General features: G+C 38.4%; 1 protein-coding gene across 1 annotated transcript in view; it reads right to left on the bottom strand.

Moving 5' to 3' along the window:
- The window catches only part of EPB41L4A (erythrocyte membrane protein band 4.1 like 4A), a 118,903-nt gene that overhangs the window by 26,428 nt on the left and 72,956 nt on the right, over positions 1 to 19,519 (bottom strand). The window contains exons 11-15 of the mRNA XM_039567816.1: positions 13,597 to 13,688; positions 12,579 to 12,656; positions 11,217 to 11,329; positions 4,972 to 5,053; positions 574 to 657 (exon numbers count right to left, since the gene is read on the bottom strand). Of these exons, the coding sequence (XP_039423750.1) occupies positions 574 to 657; positions 4,972 to 5,053; positions 11,217 to 11,329; positions 12,579 to 12,656; positions 13,597 to 13,688 (449 nt within the window). The remainder of the gene's footprint in view (positions 1 to 573; positions 658 to 4,971; positions 5,054 to 11,216; positions 11,330 to 12,578; positions 12,657 to 13,596; positions 13,689 to 19,519) is intronic.

Below are 19,519 nucleotides of genomic sequence, written 5' to 3'. Positions count from 1 at the left end.
AATGCTGTTCTCTTATAATTATTACTAATTATTATTACTAATAATTGCTAATTGTTTTTCTGACTGCTACACAGCTGATGTTTTCTTCGTTATCCATCAGAATTCCACAGCACTACATATTAATCAGAAAGTTAGGGTTATTTTTTTTGTCCTCATGTACCTCTCTTCACATTTTTTGACTCAATAGGATCTACCCATCAGTCACACTTTAGGGGTCTTTCTGCCACCCTTCACAGACAAATTTCTCACTATCCTAAACAATTTTGTATCATCACCAAACTTTATTACCCCTTTTCAAGTTCTTTGACAAATATACTAAATATCAGAGGTCTATGAGCAGATCTCTGTAGAAAGCCACTGCTGACATTCATTCACTGGCTACTTCCTCCTACACATACTTTCCTAATTTTTAACTGTTTATTTATCCATGAAAGAACCTATCTGCACACATGCAATACACCTATATTATGAATAAAATAACACAATAATATATTATATGAATATCCTTCAACCTACTGCTGTGGCATGGTATTTACCATTGCACAATACCTGAGACATCAAGTCTTGCCTTACCTCTGGGGGCCATTTTCCTCCCATGGAGCACTTGTTTTACTTCTTTGTGTTTCTGGACTGTTTTCATTTTTCATGTTTTTAAAGCTAAATAAGAGTATAGATATATACATACATTTATTTATTTATTTGTTTATTCTTAAAAACCCATTGTACACAGATCACATTTTCTTTTATCCTGAACACTAAAAATTTAATTTTAAAGGCACGCACACATTACAGAGACCCACCCTGGCATATAGTTACTTATTTATTATACAAAAGAGGGTGAAGACCTGCTATGTTGAAAAATTTCTCCTAAAAAGAGCAGTCATAAGGGAAGGGGGAGAGAAGGAAAAAAAAAGAGGAAAAAAAAAAAAGAAAAAAGGAAAAAAAACGAGGAAAAAAAAAAAGAAAAAAGGAAAAAAAATCATCTCTGCAAGCTCATAATTGTGGCAGCACTGAGTCAGAAAAACAGTCAATCCTGTCTCCAAATAAACAAGAACAGATACTTACGCAAGAAGTCTAACAATAGGGCAAACACACAATATGATCTCATAATCTTCCATAATATGCAGTTAACAGATTACTGAACCAGAGGCTTTACCTCCTTTTTATTTTACATAGCTCTTAATGAAACTTTCTTCCATTGATTTACTTAAATACTTCGAGAATATTTTAAATTTTTTGTCATAAATAATGCCTGGTAGGAGTATGTTTCAGTATCTGGCTATGACATAAACAATTACTTAATTTTATTTTAAGACTTCCACCTGGTTCAAAACTTCCATCCCTTGTTCCTGACTGTTTCTGTGATTATAGAAAGAAATAAAGAAAAACAAACACCTATGAACAATGGCTCCCTAAGAAAAAACTCCACCCCTTAATATTTTTTTACACATTTATAACTGTCTAATCTCTTTCCCAAGGGAAAGAACCACAGACTGCTTAATCTCTCCCAGTATGGGAGTCACCACATACCTCAGATTATCCTTATCGTATTTCCCTACCATTTTTCCAGGTGTACAGTACCTACTTTAAAATGGGAGCAACAAAGGCAGGGGTGATGAAAACTATTCAAAGTATGACAGATCACAGGTTCATAGGTTCACAGGGCAGCATATCCTTCTCATACCATCCCCAGTGGAGCCTTGGGTTTTATTTTCACCAGGAAGATGTTTTTGTGAAAGAGCTGACTTCACTGACTGCTGCAAGGCAAACCAGGAGAGTCACCTGGCTTGAGAGCTATATCAGTGTTTGTAACCAGTCTCTCACCATACGTACAGGGATGGGGGGAAAAAGGCAGGATGCTCCAATTCTTCCTTTATTCCTATCATTCCCACAGTGTCAGGTTTTACAGCTTCTGACCCATTAAAGCTCCCAGATAATTGCCACTTCAAATGCTGGGAAGTGGCTTTTAGCTGAAGCACACTCCTGTCCTTGTCAGTTGCTCAGCAGAGCTTTTCCTGCAGCACCATCCCTAGAGCTCTCTTCCTCCATGGACAAGCAGTTCACCTGAGATAGAATGAGGCAGCCACACTGATTTCCACTCAGGTTGTCAAGAAGTATTACTGACAGCAACCCCGTACAATCATTAATACATCATATAGTTATAAAGTGCTATTCGGGAAGAAAAAATAAAAGCTTTACAGTTGCTTACAGAGAGGGGGATATAAGCTGGGAGTTCTTTTCCCAGAGCAGGAGGTGACAGACCCAGCTTTATGAAGGAATCGTGGCTACTTAACTCACTAATCCACTTTTAACCTCAGCCTTTGGATATTACAGGTCACTGAGTTAATCATTTAATTCTCACAGAGTGAACAAAATGCAAAGCTACAGTAAGTCAGCAAGAAAAGAAATTAAATTACACTTTATCAGGTAAATCATTTTCTTAATATTGCACCCATTAATTATTGACTCATAGGTGCATGCAATCTATTCCCAGGCTTAAAAATATGTGCTTACTACAGAGTGAGCAAGTAACTCAGATAAATATATATCTGTCCCATATTGCACAAAGGAATTGATTTGCACAGCACGAACTACTGAACAATACCTTGGTTGAACTTAGAGAAATGTGAATACTGTTTTCAAATCTTAAAAAGATAAAGTACCTGGGAGGTGAATTTACTGCATTAAATTCCCAAGTGATTATTCATTTGGAGCAGACACACACTTTACGGACAGAAAGCTAGAGTGTGGCAGCTCTTCAAATACCAGCAGCATCTCCAGGAATGCAGTTGCAAAAGGTACCGAGTTCATTTTAAGTATCTGAAAGGGTTAGGATCTGAATTTCATGTGAGATTACTGTCACTGGGGGGGGGGGGTTTTATGATTTGAATTTATACCACTTATGCATAAGTAATTAACTATAGATCTCAACTGTGGATGAGATGTTAAATATGAAAACTCAGCTCGTGAACACTACTGAAAGATGCTCTGCCAGCATCACTGACAACTAATGCAAGAATTACACAGGATGGAGCAAACTTCTGAACTGTAAATGCAGCATAAATTTTGTGCGCTGCCTCTCACATATACAAAGACTGGCAGACCCAAAAGGTGTTTTACATGTGCAGACAGAGACACAGAGAAAACCAAATCAAATCCTAAATAGAAAAACAACTTCCAACACTTGTTTTTTTTTTCCTGGAAATGACTAAGACTGTCTAAAACATGACTTAGTAAGAACCTGCCTGTGAGCTGCTTTTAAACTGTCAGGGTAAGAAACTAAACTCAGAAACCTTGAAGCTGCCATACTGAGAGCCACTTATTTTGGTTCTTCCTCTTAAACATGCCTATCCATTTCTTTTTAACAGCTCGTTGCTAAAAATTCTGTCACAAATTCTGTCTGCCCCCCCCAAAATTATGATCTCTGAACTATGGAATAATGGTACCTTTTGCTTTTTATCTTTCTCTCTCCTAACAAATCACAGAACAACACAATGGTGGGGTTGTCAGTGTCCTCTGGATGTCATCTGGTCCAGCTGCCTGTTTCAGCAGGCTGACCCACATTCAGCTGCCAAGGACTATTCCCAGACAGCTGTGGAATTATCTCTAAGGATGGAGACTCCACCACATTTCTGCACAACCTGACTGTGCCGGTGCTCAGTCATCTGCACAGGGAAAAATTGTTTCCTGACATTCAGAGGGAACCTGCTGTGTTTTAGTGTGTGCCCACCAGGTGCTGTCACTGGGAACCACTGGAAAGAGCCTGAATCCATCCTCTTTGTGTCCTCCCTTCATGTATTTTTTTACCTCTGTATTGTTTTCTACTTAAAGGTTTAGCTTCAGCATGACCAAGTGGCAAAATCATAAACTTTCTTTTAACACATGATTAGCATTATTTTCTAAGGACTAGAATAGTGCATTCAATTTCCCTCAAAAGGAGAAAGCAATTTAACTCAGCTTTTCTTTTGGAGGTCAACTGCTCCAAATATTAGGCAATAGAGAACACTATCCACCAAGCATTTGCAGTAAATCTTTTAGATCCTTTTTCAGACCTCAGTCCAGATGCCTAGCAGGTGAAGCCCACAGCTTCAATGCATACATAAGTCCAGTTAAGAGTTACTCAGTTAAGAAAAAAAACCCCAGCTGTCAGGATTGCCAAGCATGCAGAGACAGATATCCAGACAACTAAACAAAAGTTAAGTGCTGCGTTTTTGATTCATTCTTTTGTCAGATCACTCTTTTTCTGATTCAGGCACAAAAATTCCACCTCAAATTAGGGGTGGAGATATAAATCCCTTTCTGAATATGAGCCTTACCTCTTCCTTTCAGATATACTTAATAACCAGAGATGCGCACTTCAGCACTGATAAATCAGACACAGCAGACCACACAAGTCCAGAAGAGCCCTGGCAATTCACTACTCCTACAGATCAGGAACAAAAACTCCTGATTTTTATTACAAATTGAACAGTAAAATGGGAAATCACTGCAAGATTAACAAACCTGCTGGGAGAGAGCCCATGCCCAGCTTCTCTCTGCCCACCCACCTCAAGCTTGCCCTGTTCAGAGACAGAAGGCCCATGCCCTGAGGGCTCTGACAGCCAGCCCACAGCTCCCAGGGGAGAGACTAACAGGATTTCACAGGACTATCCTGCCCAGTGCCCTTTGGGTCATTACCTGGTTTTTTTTCCTATTTAAACCTGAGACTGTCTGCCTTCCCATTAACTTTTGCTGATTTACGGGTTCTCAAACCATGTGTCACCTGAAATCCCTGTTCCACATTGATTGGAAGAGCAGGGTTTTATAAAACAAATTACTTGGAAACACTCTCTGACCTTTGTCAGCAGAAGATCAGATGGTCCTGAACTCAAGGGCAGGATAAACTGGTACTAATGATTACTAAACATGTTCCTCTATCCAATGCATTGTACAACCTCTTAAAAGCTGTAAGGAAACTGTGGGTCCACATACCTTTTCACTGGAGAAGGTGCAATAATTTTGGTAGTTCCTTCATTTTCCCCATTTGTTGTAATCTGGCTTATGTTCTTAGAACCTGAAGGAAAAAAAAGCCCGAAACAGATGAGTCCTGTAGCACAAATGTTTGCACACCTATTCAGCATAATCACCTCCTGAACACAGGGGAGCATGAGAGATAAAATGACACACAAGATATCTGGTGCATGCTCTTCTTGTTAAGGGTGTGTGAGGACCACACTTTTGTGCTTTATCCTTATTTCTAGTTGTACCAGGACACAATAAATAAATAAATAAAGTTAAACATGAAGCACATTCATTACTCTTCCACATAAGACAGAAAAGTCTGAAGCTGCTGTTCTCAAAGGAATACTCTGTCACTGTCAACAGAAGGAAATTCCCTGCTCAGTCAAGAATGAGAATAAAGGTGTGGGGAGAATACAGTTTGGTTCCTGCTGGTGCTATGATTTTAGTTCCCATGCTATGCTGTTAATATTAATCTGTAATCCTCCTTCAGTTCACACATTGTCTTTCCACCTAATTGGCAGTTTCAGACATTTCTTACAGAACTGTTACCATCTACAGAAACACATGTCAAGTAGAAAAACAAAACAATATCATTATTGATGCAGACCTCCTCTGGACAGGATTCTGAGCATGTTCATTGAAGATAATGAAATAGATTGAAGATTACAATACTATGTCCTCTGGACACAAGCAACAGCATCACAGTGTTGTTTAATGTAGTACAAACCCCAAGACATTTTCACTGGCCAAAACAAAAATGGGATGTCTTAATTTAAGCTGTGAAAAGATTTTACATGATAAGTTTTCTCCCTAGCCTCAGAGAAAGGATTTCTTCACGATCTCCCTCAACTTCCCATACCACCCCTTTGGCATACAAAGTCTCTGGACCCTACCTCAACACAAACATTTGAGATATTTTTCTAAAGCATTTTGTCTGCCCATCAACTGGTTCTCTTACAGGTTAGATCTGCTAGTCTTCTGCAGAAATCAGCAAATAAATCACATTTTCAAACAAAGGAATTAATCTCAGTATTTAACATATTCCTCTGTGAGGTAGCTTTTGATTAAGCCTCATAAAGTGCTTGTAACTTAATGGAGCAATAAAAACTTGTGCTCCAAAACATATCATAGCAGTGAAACAACTGCCAGAAAAATAACCAAGGGACAAATGAGATAAAAGAAACAGATACCTCCAGAACTGATCCTTTGCTGTGTTTGGTAATATCCTTACCATTCTGCAGGCACCCAGTCACCTCTGGGTGTCAGGCCATCGTGGGTCAATCAGGAGCTTTCTGTCCACACTTACATAAACTGTAATTATTGTCTCCTACTATGTTCCACCTGGTGTTTCTTTTACTGACTACAGTACTGTTCTACCAACTTATACCTCTGTATGATATAATTAACTGATATAAAAGAGTAGACTCCAAAAAAACTGTCCAAACACTAACCCCATTGCAAAAACTCAGCTGTATCACTGTTTCTTGCATGCCGAGGCAATAGGCTTCTCAAAAGTACCTTAGACAGCCAGAAATCTTGAACATCTCATTCGTGGAAGGCTTCCCTGGTTGTTTACATTTGGCTGGATAAGTTACTCTCAGCATTCACTGCACTGCACTGAACTTTTCCAATGAGGTGAATGCACGCACTTAATTCCCTTTTACAGCCATCTTGATGCTGATTTGTGCATTCAATTCAAGCCAACTATTACATTTTTAAAAACTCAAGTGTCCAAAACCATATCAGCCTGGGAAGGTAGTTAGCTTGTCGTGCCTGTTTGTTATCAGGTAAAGCCACTTAACTGACGTTATCTGGAAGTTGAGTTTGTATTTAAACCAAGTCATGAGAGTAGCAGATAGCGTGATCAAATGGAAAACATACAGTAAGAGCTCATGCTTTGCATCCTGGGCTACTAAGAGCCTACAAAAATGAATGGACTTCCATATGTCTACACCAGCACAGCCTACTCTGTGATAATGGTTGTTTTTCTTACTAGTTTCTAAGTCTGTAGCCTCAAGAGTTTGTTCATCTCACGCCCCATGACTGAAATGCGGAAGCAGTCACACCCATCCTTTTACAAAACATTGGATTTTAAGTAAACTTTAAAGTATAAAGCTCAAAGTAAATGAGTTTGGAAATAGCTAAAATCACCTCAAGATAAATTTTCTCAAAATTCTAACTTTCAAACCCAATCTCACAATTTTCTGGGAGAAGACTTTGACTGGGCCAGACCAAGAGTTCAACCATGGCTGAGGCTGGCGAAGCAGGATAGTGACAGGCACCTGTGGCAAAATGTGATTGCTTAGGGATTACCACAACACAGACAGTACTGTAATTGTAATATCCACACCCAGTTCTCCACCTGGCTTCTAAATCAGAATGGCAGCACTTATTTTGCACTGGTTTATTCAATTACCCAGCATGCAAGGCAGGGACAAACCAAGTCCTCAGCTACCAAACAACAACAAACCCTAAGCAATGTGTTTTCCACCGCTGAACAAACTCAGACCCACAGCAACAGGTCTGGTCACATCAATGTTTGTCCTGAGAGGATGTTCTCAAGGAGCTTTTCACATCCAGCATTCAGCCAAAAGAATAATGAATACTTTCACCCTATGTAGCAAAAGCTGAACATTATCAGTCGGGCCCTAAGAGAGTAAGACAGAATAGTAAGAGATCCTGTTCCATGTTTGAGTTTATTATTTGAATCCAGAGCAAAATGCAACTGTAATTCTCTATCAGCTGAAACAGGAGGAATAAGCAAATGAAACACGTAACACTTATCTCACTCACAAGGTTTGACAGAACAAAACAAAAAAACCCCTTTCTCTAAATGAGCCCCAACTTGAATACCAGCCTAAACACACAGCAAAAAAAAACCCCATGCACCAATATAAAAACACAGCCTAAATCTAATACCAAATCATAGCCATTAAAGTTTCCTGATAGGATTTTTCCACTAGCCCTAGAACAAACAAGATATTAAATGTATCAAACAAGTGACAAAATGCAGGTTACTGCATTTTAAACCACTGCTATCTGTATTCTAGGACAATAATCTGCCATGTTAAAGCCAAAAGGTCTGCGCTGTGCATCCTATCAGGGGAAGCAATCAATGGCAGTGGCTTTTATACATGAAAAACAGTTTCTCTCTGTTCGCAGTATCATCTCCTTCAATCTCTCTGTTAAACCACAAATATTTTTACTGAAAACAGATTGTCCGGGCACCTGCTCCAGCTCTTAACCCAGAGATCACCAAGTGTCTGCAGTCCTAAGGACTTTAGCATACTTTAATGGACCAATAAGACAAAGAAACATTATTGCTCAGCTCTGCTAGAGATAACTAACCTCTGCCTTCAGGTGACAGAAAAAGAATATAAAAAGCACATACTATGTTTATAACACCAGCACACGTATACAAAAAGAAGAAACAAGGGAAAGGATTTTAATAATATGTCAGAGGTTAGAGGTTTTAGCACTTCACACACACTTATCTGATGGAGGCAATGCCAATTTTATATGCTGCAGTCATGCACTCATTCTAACTGTCCCCAAAACCACTGCTGTGGCTGGTACCATCACTGGTACCAATAGATTAAAAAAATAAAAAAAGATAAAATCAGAATGGCTAACTGCAGTGGCTGCAAAAATGAAGCCTTGAATACATTTCACTTCTCAGTCTTAAGAAAAGATAGAAAGGGAAAGAAGCAGGTGAGGAAAGATGCTGAACTCAGAGAAGGTGGAAGGAAGTTATTTCATATGAGCTATTCGTGAGCTGTTGTTGGATTTGGGGAAAGTAAATGGAAACCTGACTTTCATTCAAAAAAAATTAAATTATAAGACTCTGTTCAGCTGAATCCTAACTAAAGTGTATTTGACAGAAAATACCTTAAGATATAATACGTGCAAACTAAAATCACCCTGTTTAAAATGTTGGACAAGTCATATTTAATCTTATTACATCATACTACAAACAGAAAATGAAGAACAAAGGACTAGATATCAATGATGACCATCTGCATAATGTCATGCAAAAGGAATATTTATTTTAAGAAGAAATGTCATTTGATTTTCTCAAACATTTTAGTCAGGGAAACTTTTACATAACTCATAAAATGTATTAGTCTATCAGGTTAATTTCCAAGACAAAAATATTCTACAAAATAAAATCTACATAATACATCGAAGCAAATGATGCTTAAAATATGCCAAATAGTCTTGATTTTTGTGTGAAATGCACTTTGTTATATCTAAGAACAATTTTAGGTGAAAAGAGGTAGATTTATTTTATGCAATAGACTATCACATGTTGTCTGAGACAGGGAGGAGAAGCAGCATTAGTCCTCATTCAGCTTCTGAAAGCCTGTTTAAATGGAGAAAGAATATTCAAAGTTTATCACTGTGAATAGCCAAAGACAAAATAAAAGGAAAAAAAAAGAGGAGAAAATATGCTTATTCATAGGGGAAGATGGCATTTGAAAGACATAGCTCTCTTCCCTTAGCCCATATTTTGAGCGGGAAATGAAACAAATTCATTTAACATTAGTATCATCTGAGTTAATACATTTGCCCCAGTGGAATATGACTGCACACTTGGAACACATGGGTAATCAATTAAGTTGAATTAAAAAAGAAAACAGATGATAGCGGTTACACAACTACACGTAAGTAAAATGGTGAAAAAGCAGCCATTTTATTTTAAAGTGAGACAAAGTGTTTAAAGCCACCAAAATAACAAACACATTTTGCCCAGAGAATTCTGCATCACATTACATCAGCAGGAGAGGATACAGGAAGGTTTCAGTTTTTCCTCACGCTTCCAGCCAAAGAGACTGAAATCCAAATGAGCAAACACAACACATGCACAGCCTTGCAGCAACACACACTGACTTTCACTGCCTGGACTAAGGCAAACATTATTTTCAACTAAGAGCCGAGTTTTAGTTGACAAATAGCCACACAAATTTCCACAAACAGAACCAGGGACTAATGAGGCAGGAAACGCTGTTTGGCTTGAACTACTGCCCTAAGAACAGGACAGTCCAGCTGAACAAAAAGTTTAAATCATTAGGTTCAAGGGTGAATAGCTTCTTGTCCTCTCAGACACCCACTTAAAACTGCAGACACAGTGAAATACATCAGAATAAGAAAGCAAAGTAATTCTTCTCTTTTTACACTAAATAAAATAAAAAAAAAAAATTTTTTAAAAATTTTGTAAACTGCCTCTATTTTCCAAGGCTATGCTTTTAATCATCTTACATTTCAAGAGCCACCGCAGCTAAAAGGCAGAGCACACCAGCTTTGTTTCCGAGTCAAGAGACAAAATACAGCATTCAGGATAAACACTGGAGGTTTCCAGAGGAAGATATCTACTCTCTTTTTAAAAATAGGTTCTCAAATTTTATAGTGGCATATTAAACCATGATAAAAGAGAAATACTGTTTACATTTTAAAGCCCAGACAAATAGCAAACACACACACACACACTTAACTCCACATGCAAGTTTGACTAAGCTGTGTGTGCCTTCTGTCACAGATGAAGCTAAGCAATACCCACATAATCATACGCAGACCTGGAGCTTGCCATCTCTATTACCAAATTTCGGGAAGCATCTACTACTATTCAGGCCATGACTTCTGTGATCCATGCTTAATCCTACTCCCTCTAACACCTGTAAAAACTTCCAGCTTGCCACAACAGCTTCTGCATGCAGAATAGATTTCCAGCTCACACATCTGAAGCATGTTAAAACTGCATGGCACTAACTTCTGTTCCACTTAATATCAAAATAAAGGGATACTGCCCTTGAAATGGGAAGAGGATGTGCATAAGTGACACCTTGGGTCAAATAGCCCAAACAATGAGATACTAACCAAGACATATAGGTATAAAATTTGTCTGCAAGAAAGAGAACTCCTGAGAAAAAAACAAGTTCTCACAGCCTGTTTTCAAACTTCCCTTTCAACCTTTACCTTAGACCTACACACATGGGGTTTTATCCTCTTTAATCGACAGCAACTCTTTTATTTTATCTGGAAAGCTGGAGGTTTTATATCCTGTAAAGCTTAGATATAAATACTGACCTCAGGCAAAACACAGAATCCATTCTGAGAGATCCTTGAGGACACTGCAGCAGTTCTGAGTCACCTTATGATGACAAGATGAACCAAAGAAAAGAAGACATCTCCTCCCAGGTCAGCACAGAAGGACCTACCTGTCTGTTGTGTTCTTTTGGGGTAAGTCTTGCTGCGACTCCTTTCAATGCTCTGGTCAGGCCGCGGAAGCTGCACAGAAGGGTCTCTGGTCATTCGCAAAGATGTTTTGCCACTTCAAAACACAATAAAATCATGAGAAAACACTTTGAAAAGTTATCAAAGAGGATTGTTAGACTGAAAAAAAATGCTATTAACTTGTCATCCCACCTCTGGTTCTCCTGTTGAGTAGCACTACCCTGAATTCTGTTTTGAATCAGTCACTGGCAAAATCATCAAAAGATTGTGCCAACCACTCCTATATTTGGCATTTTCAAGTGGAGATAAGCCACTGAAACAAAATGCTGGTTTCTTAGGAATAGCTTAAGATAGCATGACCTTTTCTAACCTAGACTATTCTGACATATGACTTTCTAAAGTAATATTATTTCTTCCTGAACTTTTTCTGTAAGTTTTCCTCCCAGGAAAACTTATTTAATATTGTTCACACATATTTAATATTATTCAGTTCCAGTCAGTGAGGGGCTACTCCTCTGGCATGTAGAATGACAACCTAAAACAAACTGTTATAAGGAAGTCTCACTAGCACAGCCCCAGATGGCAACAAATTGAGTAGAAGTCCGAATTCTCATTAGGCTTTTCTTCCCTGCACAATTGAAGCAAGTTATTAAGTTTAAATAAATTATTTTATTCTCACTTTAATGTTCCTCTTCCTATGACTAAGCAGAATATAGTGTTCACAACAGAGGCAGGGCAATAATTTCCCTGTTATCCACAGCATGGAGAATCCAGATCATTCTAGAGAGTGTGATAACTCAAATAATCTGGATTATGAAGCAGGCAAAGTAACAAAGATCTCCCTAGCTAATGATTATTAACCTTACTCATTATGATCCATTTGTTTCTTGCATGGCAGTGGAAACAGTGCTCCTTATCCACCCTTAATTTCAAGTTTACAGCATCTTTCAAGGCTTAGAGCCTTGAGCATTCATCTAGTGTTGTCACCTATTCAAGTCAGGAAAGATACACCCTCATTTTGGTACTCCCCAGTTGTCAGAAAAACCCCTTTAGGACATGAACATAATTTCAGGACTTACAAGGAGATAGGGATTTAAAGAATTGCCAAAGCTGGTCCCACTTTGACTACAGGGTATAGCAGGCCTCAACCAATTCTGGTGATCTGGAGAAGGATAAAAAATTTATATTTGTCCCAAAACTGCCAGACTCCCAAGAAGAGTCTGTTAAAATGGCCTTTGTCTTCAGAACTATACAAGGTGGGGTTTTCTTTCATTGGAAGGAAAGTGGAAAAAAGAAGGAATGAAGAAGGAATTAAAAGAAGTTAAAACAATAAAAAAAAAATTCACCTGTACCGATGTTTATAACCTAGGGATCCAAACTTGCTGACTTTTCTTGACAGAGAGTTTGATTCATTCTCTGGCACCCTGTGCAGTTTGAAAAATAAAACAACAAAGTAGCATAGATGTCTGAATGATAGTCCCCTTCCCAAGTCAAGAAAAAAGAACGCAAATGGGGGCTCAAAAAAGGGGTTTTTTTTTCTGCTCATTCCTCTTCATCCCTACCTCTGGACAGACTCTTATGGGGTTGAAAGTGTCCCAAAGTCACCTGTTTGTCCCCTCCTATTTTGACTACACACCTCTCTAATTCAGAGTCAACTGTAAGCTGCTGGCACCAGCAGCCTTTCACTTAATTTTGGGAGAAGGCAAACCCACCAAGCCACAGCAGTGAGACTGCAGGAGGGATTCTCAGGTCACTCATTTACAGCACTGCTAAAGGCAGCCCTGAGAATTCCATCCACCAGTTCCCAACTGGACACCCTAGCACATTTCTCTTGGTGCTTTTTGCAACAGTTAATTCAAGTGCTTTGAGATGTGCAGTACTGGGAAGATTTTATACACCTCAGTAAGTAAGCCAAATGTTACAGAAATTCAATGAATTTCTATTAGAAAAAAATAATAATTCTGTGCACTGTAGAAAATATCAATGTCTGAATTCCAAAGGCCTCACTCAAGCCAATGCTGCTACAGAAAAACTGATGGTTAAATACATCAAAACCTATATGGCAACTTAAATCCTGCCATATACTTTTGTGAATATTTCTGTTAAAACCTACTGTATGCAACCTGAAGTACTGTTTAGAAAAGAATGCTAAGACATTCAAAAAGAAACCACCAAACTACCCAGTTTTAAAAACATTGTTTCACATCACTCTAAAGTGTTGGCTTTTAAAAGCATTCTATAACCAAGAGCAAAAATGTGTTCCCAGGCAGCAAGCCTTTGTTACACCTCTCTGCAGATACAACAAGGCTCCTGCTCAGGGTAGTGGCCCTATGGAAAACACAGCTTAACTTCTGCATCACTCACCTGAAAAATGTATGATGCTCTACACAGCATTTCCAGAGATGTTTGCATGTAACCTTGTTGCGTGCTTCAAAAAAGAAGGACGTTTCATTGCACTGAAGAGAAAACAAAATGAATATTCTTATGAGGGATCCCGACATGGAAGTGAATCGCATTTACTGAACACAAGAACCAACCATCCCATGCCAGTCCATGTGAGAAAAGAAATCAGCATGAAGAAAAGCAGGTTCTATAATCCTGCAGAATTCTTCCTTTTGAAAAAACAGAGAAAAGAGATTCTTGAAACACTTCTGTTCCTTCATTCTTGCTCATAGACATCAGCTTTTTTCCTAAATAAAACGCACAAGTTTTTTTTCAAAAATTATTTTTCTGATGTTTTCTGAAACTGCAGGTCAGATGTCAATCAAAAATATTCTGGTTAACAGTATTTTAAAAAGGCAAGAATAAGTGAAAGAAAAAAAGAAACTCAAGATCTGTTATAAACTAATATGAAGCAATGACACAGAAAAAGCACAAAACATACATGCAGAGAAGGACCAAGGTAAACCTGGGGAAGAAAAAAACAGAAGAAAGGAAGGGTGTTTTTTTTAAATAAAAGCTAACCTCAGAATAATTCAAAACACTAGGAAAAAGGTGGAAGTCATAAAATTCACCTTAAAATCTCTTGAGAAAGACAACAACAACAACAACAGAATATTCAAAGCTTGAAAGCTCACTTCTGGAAACTGGCAGAGAAAAGAGAAGTGGGACACATACAAACTGTAACATACTTCCAACAGACAAGGAGAAGCAACAGACACATCGCACTGCTTGTTTTCAACAAGGTAAACACTCAAATATCTTCACAAAAAATACCCTTCCATCTATCTGTCACTTGGTGAACTCAAGTGCTTGGTGTTTCAGCTGTGATTCACACAAAGAATGAGTAGTCCCAGTGATGTCAGTGTGAGAGCTCAGCCTGGCTTGACACCCCCTGTAACAAAACTGAGTCTAACCAACATTTCACCAACATGTGAGTTACAAAGGGGGTGTGGTTCACACCGCCCTCAGCAGCTAATTTCAAGCAATCTATGTATGCCCTTGCATTAATTCCACTTCTCCAGTGCCATGCATACACAAGTAAAGAGCTCAGGCAAGTTTCTACCCCTCCTCATTCATTATTATTTATTATTATCTGCAAGCACCTTGTAAACTGATAATTAATTCTGCATGTTCTCTAGAATTCAAAATTTCACCTGTAACAAAAACCCAGTTATATCTCTATTAACAGCTGTCAGGCAGCCTCACAAAACCAGAAATTATCTCCTCAAGCAGCTTTTTCTTCACCTTGAAACTAACAACGGTAAAAATGACAGAATTTTACACCTGTGGTTAGAGTAAGAGGGATTTCATTCCCTGAACAAAAAAAAAAAAAAGAAAAGTATTGAAAACATACACATGAGCTTATTTTATCACATGCCTTATTTCAGTTAAATGTCTGGCTGAAATACTCCCATGGAATAGGCAAGGAATTAAAATCATCCTCCAGTCTTCCATCAAAAGCACATTTTATTCTCCAGGGCAAGAGAGAACAATACATGTGGTACAGTAAGACATATGGCCACCAAGAATGCAGAAACCTAGGTTTCATCTGATACTGCTGTGTATATCATAAAAAGACTTTGTAGTACATTGATAGCATAAATATATTCCCAAAGTCCCTTAAAATACAATGTCAGGTTTGATAGGAATCATCATCTCACTGCAAGATTCACAAGTGGTTTAACTTACAGCAAAAATAAGTTTAATTCATGAAAAGTAAAGGCTTCCTGAAAAACCTTGAAAATAGTCAAGGAGAAAAATCAATTTTTCTTGGAGTCTTCCAGAGTAAAAACATCGCTCTTTCTCCCCGATGACTAGAAACAAGAGTCTACCCATTGAAAGATCATAATGCATTTTTATATTTTAAAACTTTCAAAGAAGACATGTATAGTGGTACTTTACATTTGCTTATTTTGCACATAGCAGAAAAGTAGCTTTGGATTTCATTATTTGATTTACATTACAATTTCTATATGAGACTGTCATCTAATATAATTTCATATAAACCCACACAATTATAGTCATCTTTGAAAGAATAATATCAAACTGGACTGTAGTATTGCAAACTTTATGCAATATGATGAATCAGTTTAGCTTCTGTTAGGGAAAAACTCAATGAGTCACTTTTCATATGCAGGGTCTTGCTCCTTTCTTTGTCCATTCCTACTTTTAGGCAAAGAATTCTCTGTCGTACTTAAATTTATTTAATTGCATAATCTCAAAGGAAGGACTTTCTTGGATGTGGGAAGGGAGGGGCAGAGAGACACCAGATATGATTTTTAAATTTTTTTTTTAAAGAGAATTTTTTAAATAAGTTGTTTCTGCCATATCTTACTGTTAGACCAGTTTGAATGCCACTGGCATTCAGTGAAAGATTCCTGCTGGGGAAAAAGTTCTGTTTGCCTGTTTTTTCTTCTTTAAGTTACAGTTTCAGAACTTTCCCATACACAGAACAAACAGCATGAAAACACATGAAAATAAGTAAGTGACTATAAGAGGGACAAAATATTTACACTGCCACATGATAGAAAGATCTGACCAGCAAAAATTACTGATTCCATCATATGAAGGCATTATTTTCTGAGGTAGAAGGAAGTTCACCCTAACTGGTAAGAAAAATGATGATGCTGAAACATCTAAACTTAGTATTCAGCAATCAAAGGCACTCAGGGAGGGGGAAGAAAAAAGGTGGGGTGGGGGCAAATAACCCTATAGATCCAATTTACTAAAAAGTTATGGAACTCAGATCTGGAAAATGAAACAATTGCCATAAAATCATGGGACAGACCAACAAGCCTTCTGATAACACACCCAAGTTTATTTATTTGAATTTGAAGGAAAACCACATGTCTGAAAACTATGGCCTCAAAACTGATGCTTGCAACAACTCAATAGCACAATTAAGTCTTACTAAAGAGAGAGGAAAAAAAGCCTAAAACACTCATCCTCATCAAACAGGAAATAATTCATAGTTCTTCCACCATTTCGCATCTTATCTGGGAAGGATTCTGTAACTTACTGCAACTAAGTCCAGTATGACAGACACTGCTTACAGAACAGACAGGTTTAGGACTTCCTCCTATTCTTTTTAGGACTATTTAAGGCTTGCAAGAGTACTGTGATTACCCTGAAAATTTATAAATGCATATATAAAAAGTAAGCAGTACTGGAAACAGCAATATCTTTCTGGTTTAACCTTTCTGGCCCAAGGGAATGAATTGATTTGTATAGCTAAAGCAAGGATGACATTACATGTTAAACCTTTTGTTTCCAATAAAAGACAACATTTTTAGCATTTTGAACATTGCAATTTCCTACAGGTAGTTAGTATTAGCCAGGGGGTTTGCTTATTATTCTCATACATCTGAACCAAAAGAAACAAAGACCTATTGTAATTTTACTGATAGTTTATAGGAAATGACAATTCCAAACTCATTCAGTGCTGTTTGGTGCTTCACAAGCTTCTTCTGGCTACTCATCCTACTGCTTTCAGACTGCCCAGCACACTGAAGGTAAGGCACTGTAAGTCATGAACTGTTTCCAGAGCAGTCCCAGCTCTCTGCACACTCTGGAGATCTCTCTCCTCTAGAACCATCTTGGTGTTTGGCTGTTCTTTCAGGAAGCTCATTTTGCTCACCAGACAAGTACAGAAAACCACTTATTTTTGTATGGTTATTTTCAATCCCATCTGTGACTGGCAGGAGCAAGGGAGGGGCAGGATGATGGGACCAGAGGCTGCAAAAGGACCCTTTGCAGCAATAACCAGCTGTCGAGCTGTGGGACTGCCTCCTCCTAACCCTGACAAAGGCACACACTGAAAAATGTCGGGATGAGCATTAAATATCCCTCTCCTTTTAGGTGCTTTTAAAACTTGTCCTGCAGTCTCCAAAACATGCTACAATTCATACTGCTGGAACCTCACCACCACTTTTACCCACAGGAGGAGAGAGAGACTAGCACAGTGCATGCAGATAGCTTGTCTACACTACCGGCATAGACACAGACGGACACTGAAGCCCTTCCCTGTATTATGCTGCCTCCCAGACCAGCCAGAAGACTGATCTGGCAGGGCCTTTAAGTTCTCCACTAGAGAGCTGGGAATTGGTACAGTGCTACACCGTTACACCCACACCCACCTGAAAGATTGAAAGCGTGTTACAAAACCCTTCAAAGGAGTCAAAGGGGTCATTGCTCTGCCTAAGCACAAAACACCTCTGGAGTCCAGTAGTCCAGGAGTGCTTGGCAAACAGCTCCCTGCTTGCTTTGCCACGCCAGCCTGATTACACAGCTTTCAGGCTCAGAGCTGCTCTGCACCCAGCTAGCTCTGTTCCCAGGCAGGGCAAGCTCAGCTCGACCTGGAAGAGAAAATGCACACTTAAAATGACAGCTCTTCCCTCTGGAGGCCAGAAGATCCCTTGTTCTTGGAGTTCGTGGATTACTCCCAAGATAAAAGGCCACTCTCAGTAGATTTACACCCATTCCAGGGAGGACCCACAGAGCAAAAATTATTCGAGAACCACTGATTCAGAGCAGGCTTTAGCTACCCTAATTTACAAGAGATATATGGGCTCCCAGCAATGCAGGCTCAGAAAATGAAGAAGAAAACCCCAAAATCACAGTAGGAACCCTGCCAGCACACACACCACTCCTCCTAGTCACAGTGAGTGTTAATGTAACGTAAGGAGAGATCTTGCCCCATTACAGGGCACACTGCATGTATGCATACTACACCTGCATATGGAACAGAATTATTAACACTGGCTCTGAAGCTACTACTTCAGAACATTTTTCTTTGTCAGGTTAGGCACATACCTGGGTACCATCAGCTGTTAATTCTGATAGGAAATATTCGCTCTTTATATATTGACAGAATGCAGACAAATGTTATGTAACAAGCAATGTACTATTACTGGTTACTCAAGGTCAATCTTTAAAAGCATCATACCAAGTTGGGAGCTAAAATTGATAAAGCTGTGCTAGTTTGCATGTCAAGATTGAAACAAACATATCTCAGCTTTATATTACAGCTATTCAAAAATACTAAGGAAGAATTAGGGGGAAAAAAGCTGACAGTATCACCTTAGTGTCAGTGAATTTTATTTTATGCAGGCCTTGAACCAATCTTACAGTCCTTCTATGGTGGCTCAGAAAGTGCTTAAGAAAAGACAAGAAAACCCCCAAGCAACCAAAACAAGCCAAAACTGTTTAATATGACATATTAATATCACTGTGCTTGCTCACCTCCACCCTCTACTATCACTCTGACTTAAGTGGGTGCAAATGCAAATAATACAAAAGTCATTTGCAATTCTTAAACCATAAGAAAGATCAAAATGCTATTTTTGATTGGAAATTACATGTAAGATAAATTGGACTTAAGACTGAGAGTAACATACCTTCAAACCCTGTTCAGTCTTTCCAAGAAACTGCAGGAACAATAAATCAAATTAGAGGTTCCTGGCTGGAACTTGTAACTCAAGATGAATACAGCATTTGATAGGAGAAGAAGTATCTTATTAACATAATTATTTTTCAGACTTCTGGCACTTACAAAAAGCAGATTAAAAAGACAAAGCATATTTACAGTATTTTCTGGACTATTTAAAAAAACAAAAAAATATTGTATTTAGAAAAGTTTCAGCCACACAAAATTAGGAGTATTATGTACTTTGGACCTGCACCAGTGGTTGGTATTGCTCCTGAAGAGTCATTACCAGTTTCGCTTGTGAATTTAGCTGAGGAAGGCCTCTTCATCTGAGTATGGAAGACTGCAGAGGAAGGCATGAAAATATGTAAATAAATTTTAACTGCACAGTTTGGGAGTATGGTCTAACTTGAAAATTTC

This window comes from Corvus cornix, chromosome Z, assembly GCF_000738735.6.
Source record: "Corvus cornix cornix isolate S_Up_H32 chromosome Z, ASM73873v5, whole genome shotgun sequence".
Classification (NCBI taxonomy): domain Eukaryota; kingdom Metazoa; phylum Chordata; class Aves; order Passeriformes; family Corvidae; genus Corvus; species Corvus cornix.
Note: the sequence above shows the minus strand (reverse complement) of the source record. Positions and strands in the feature narration are given on the sequence as shown.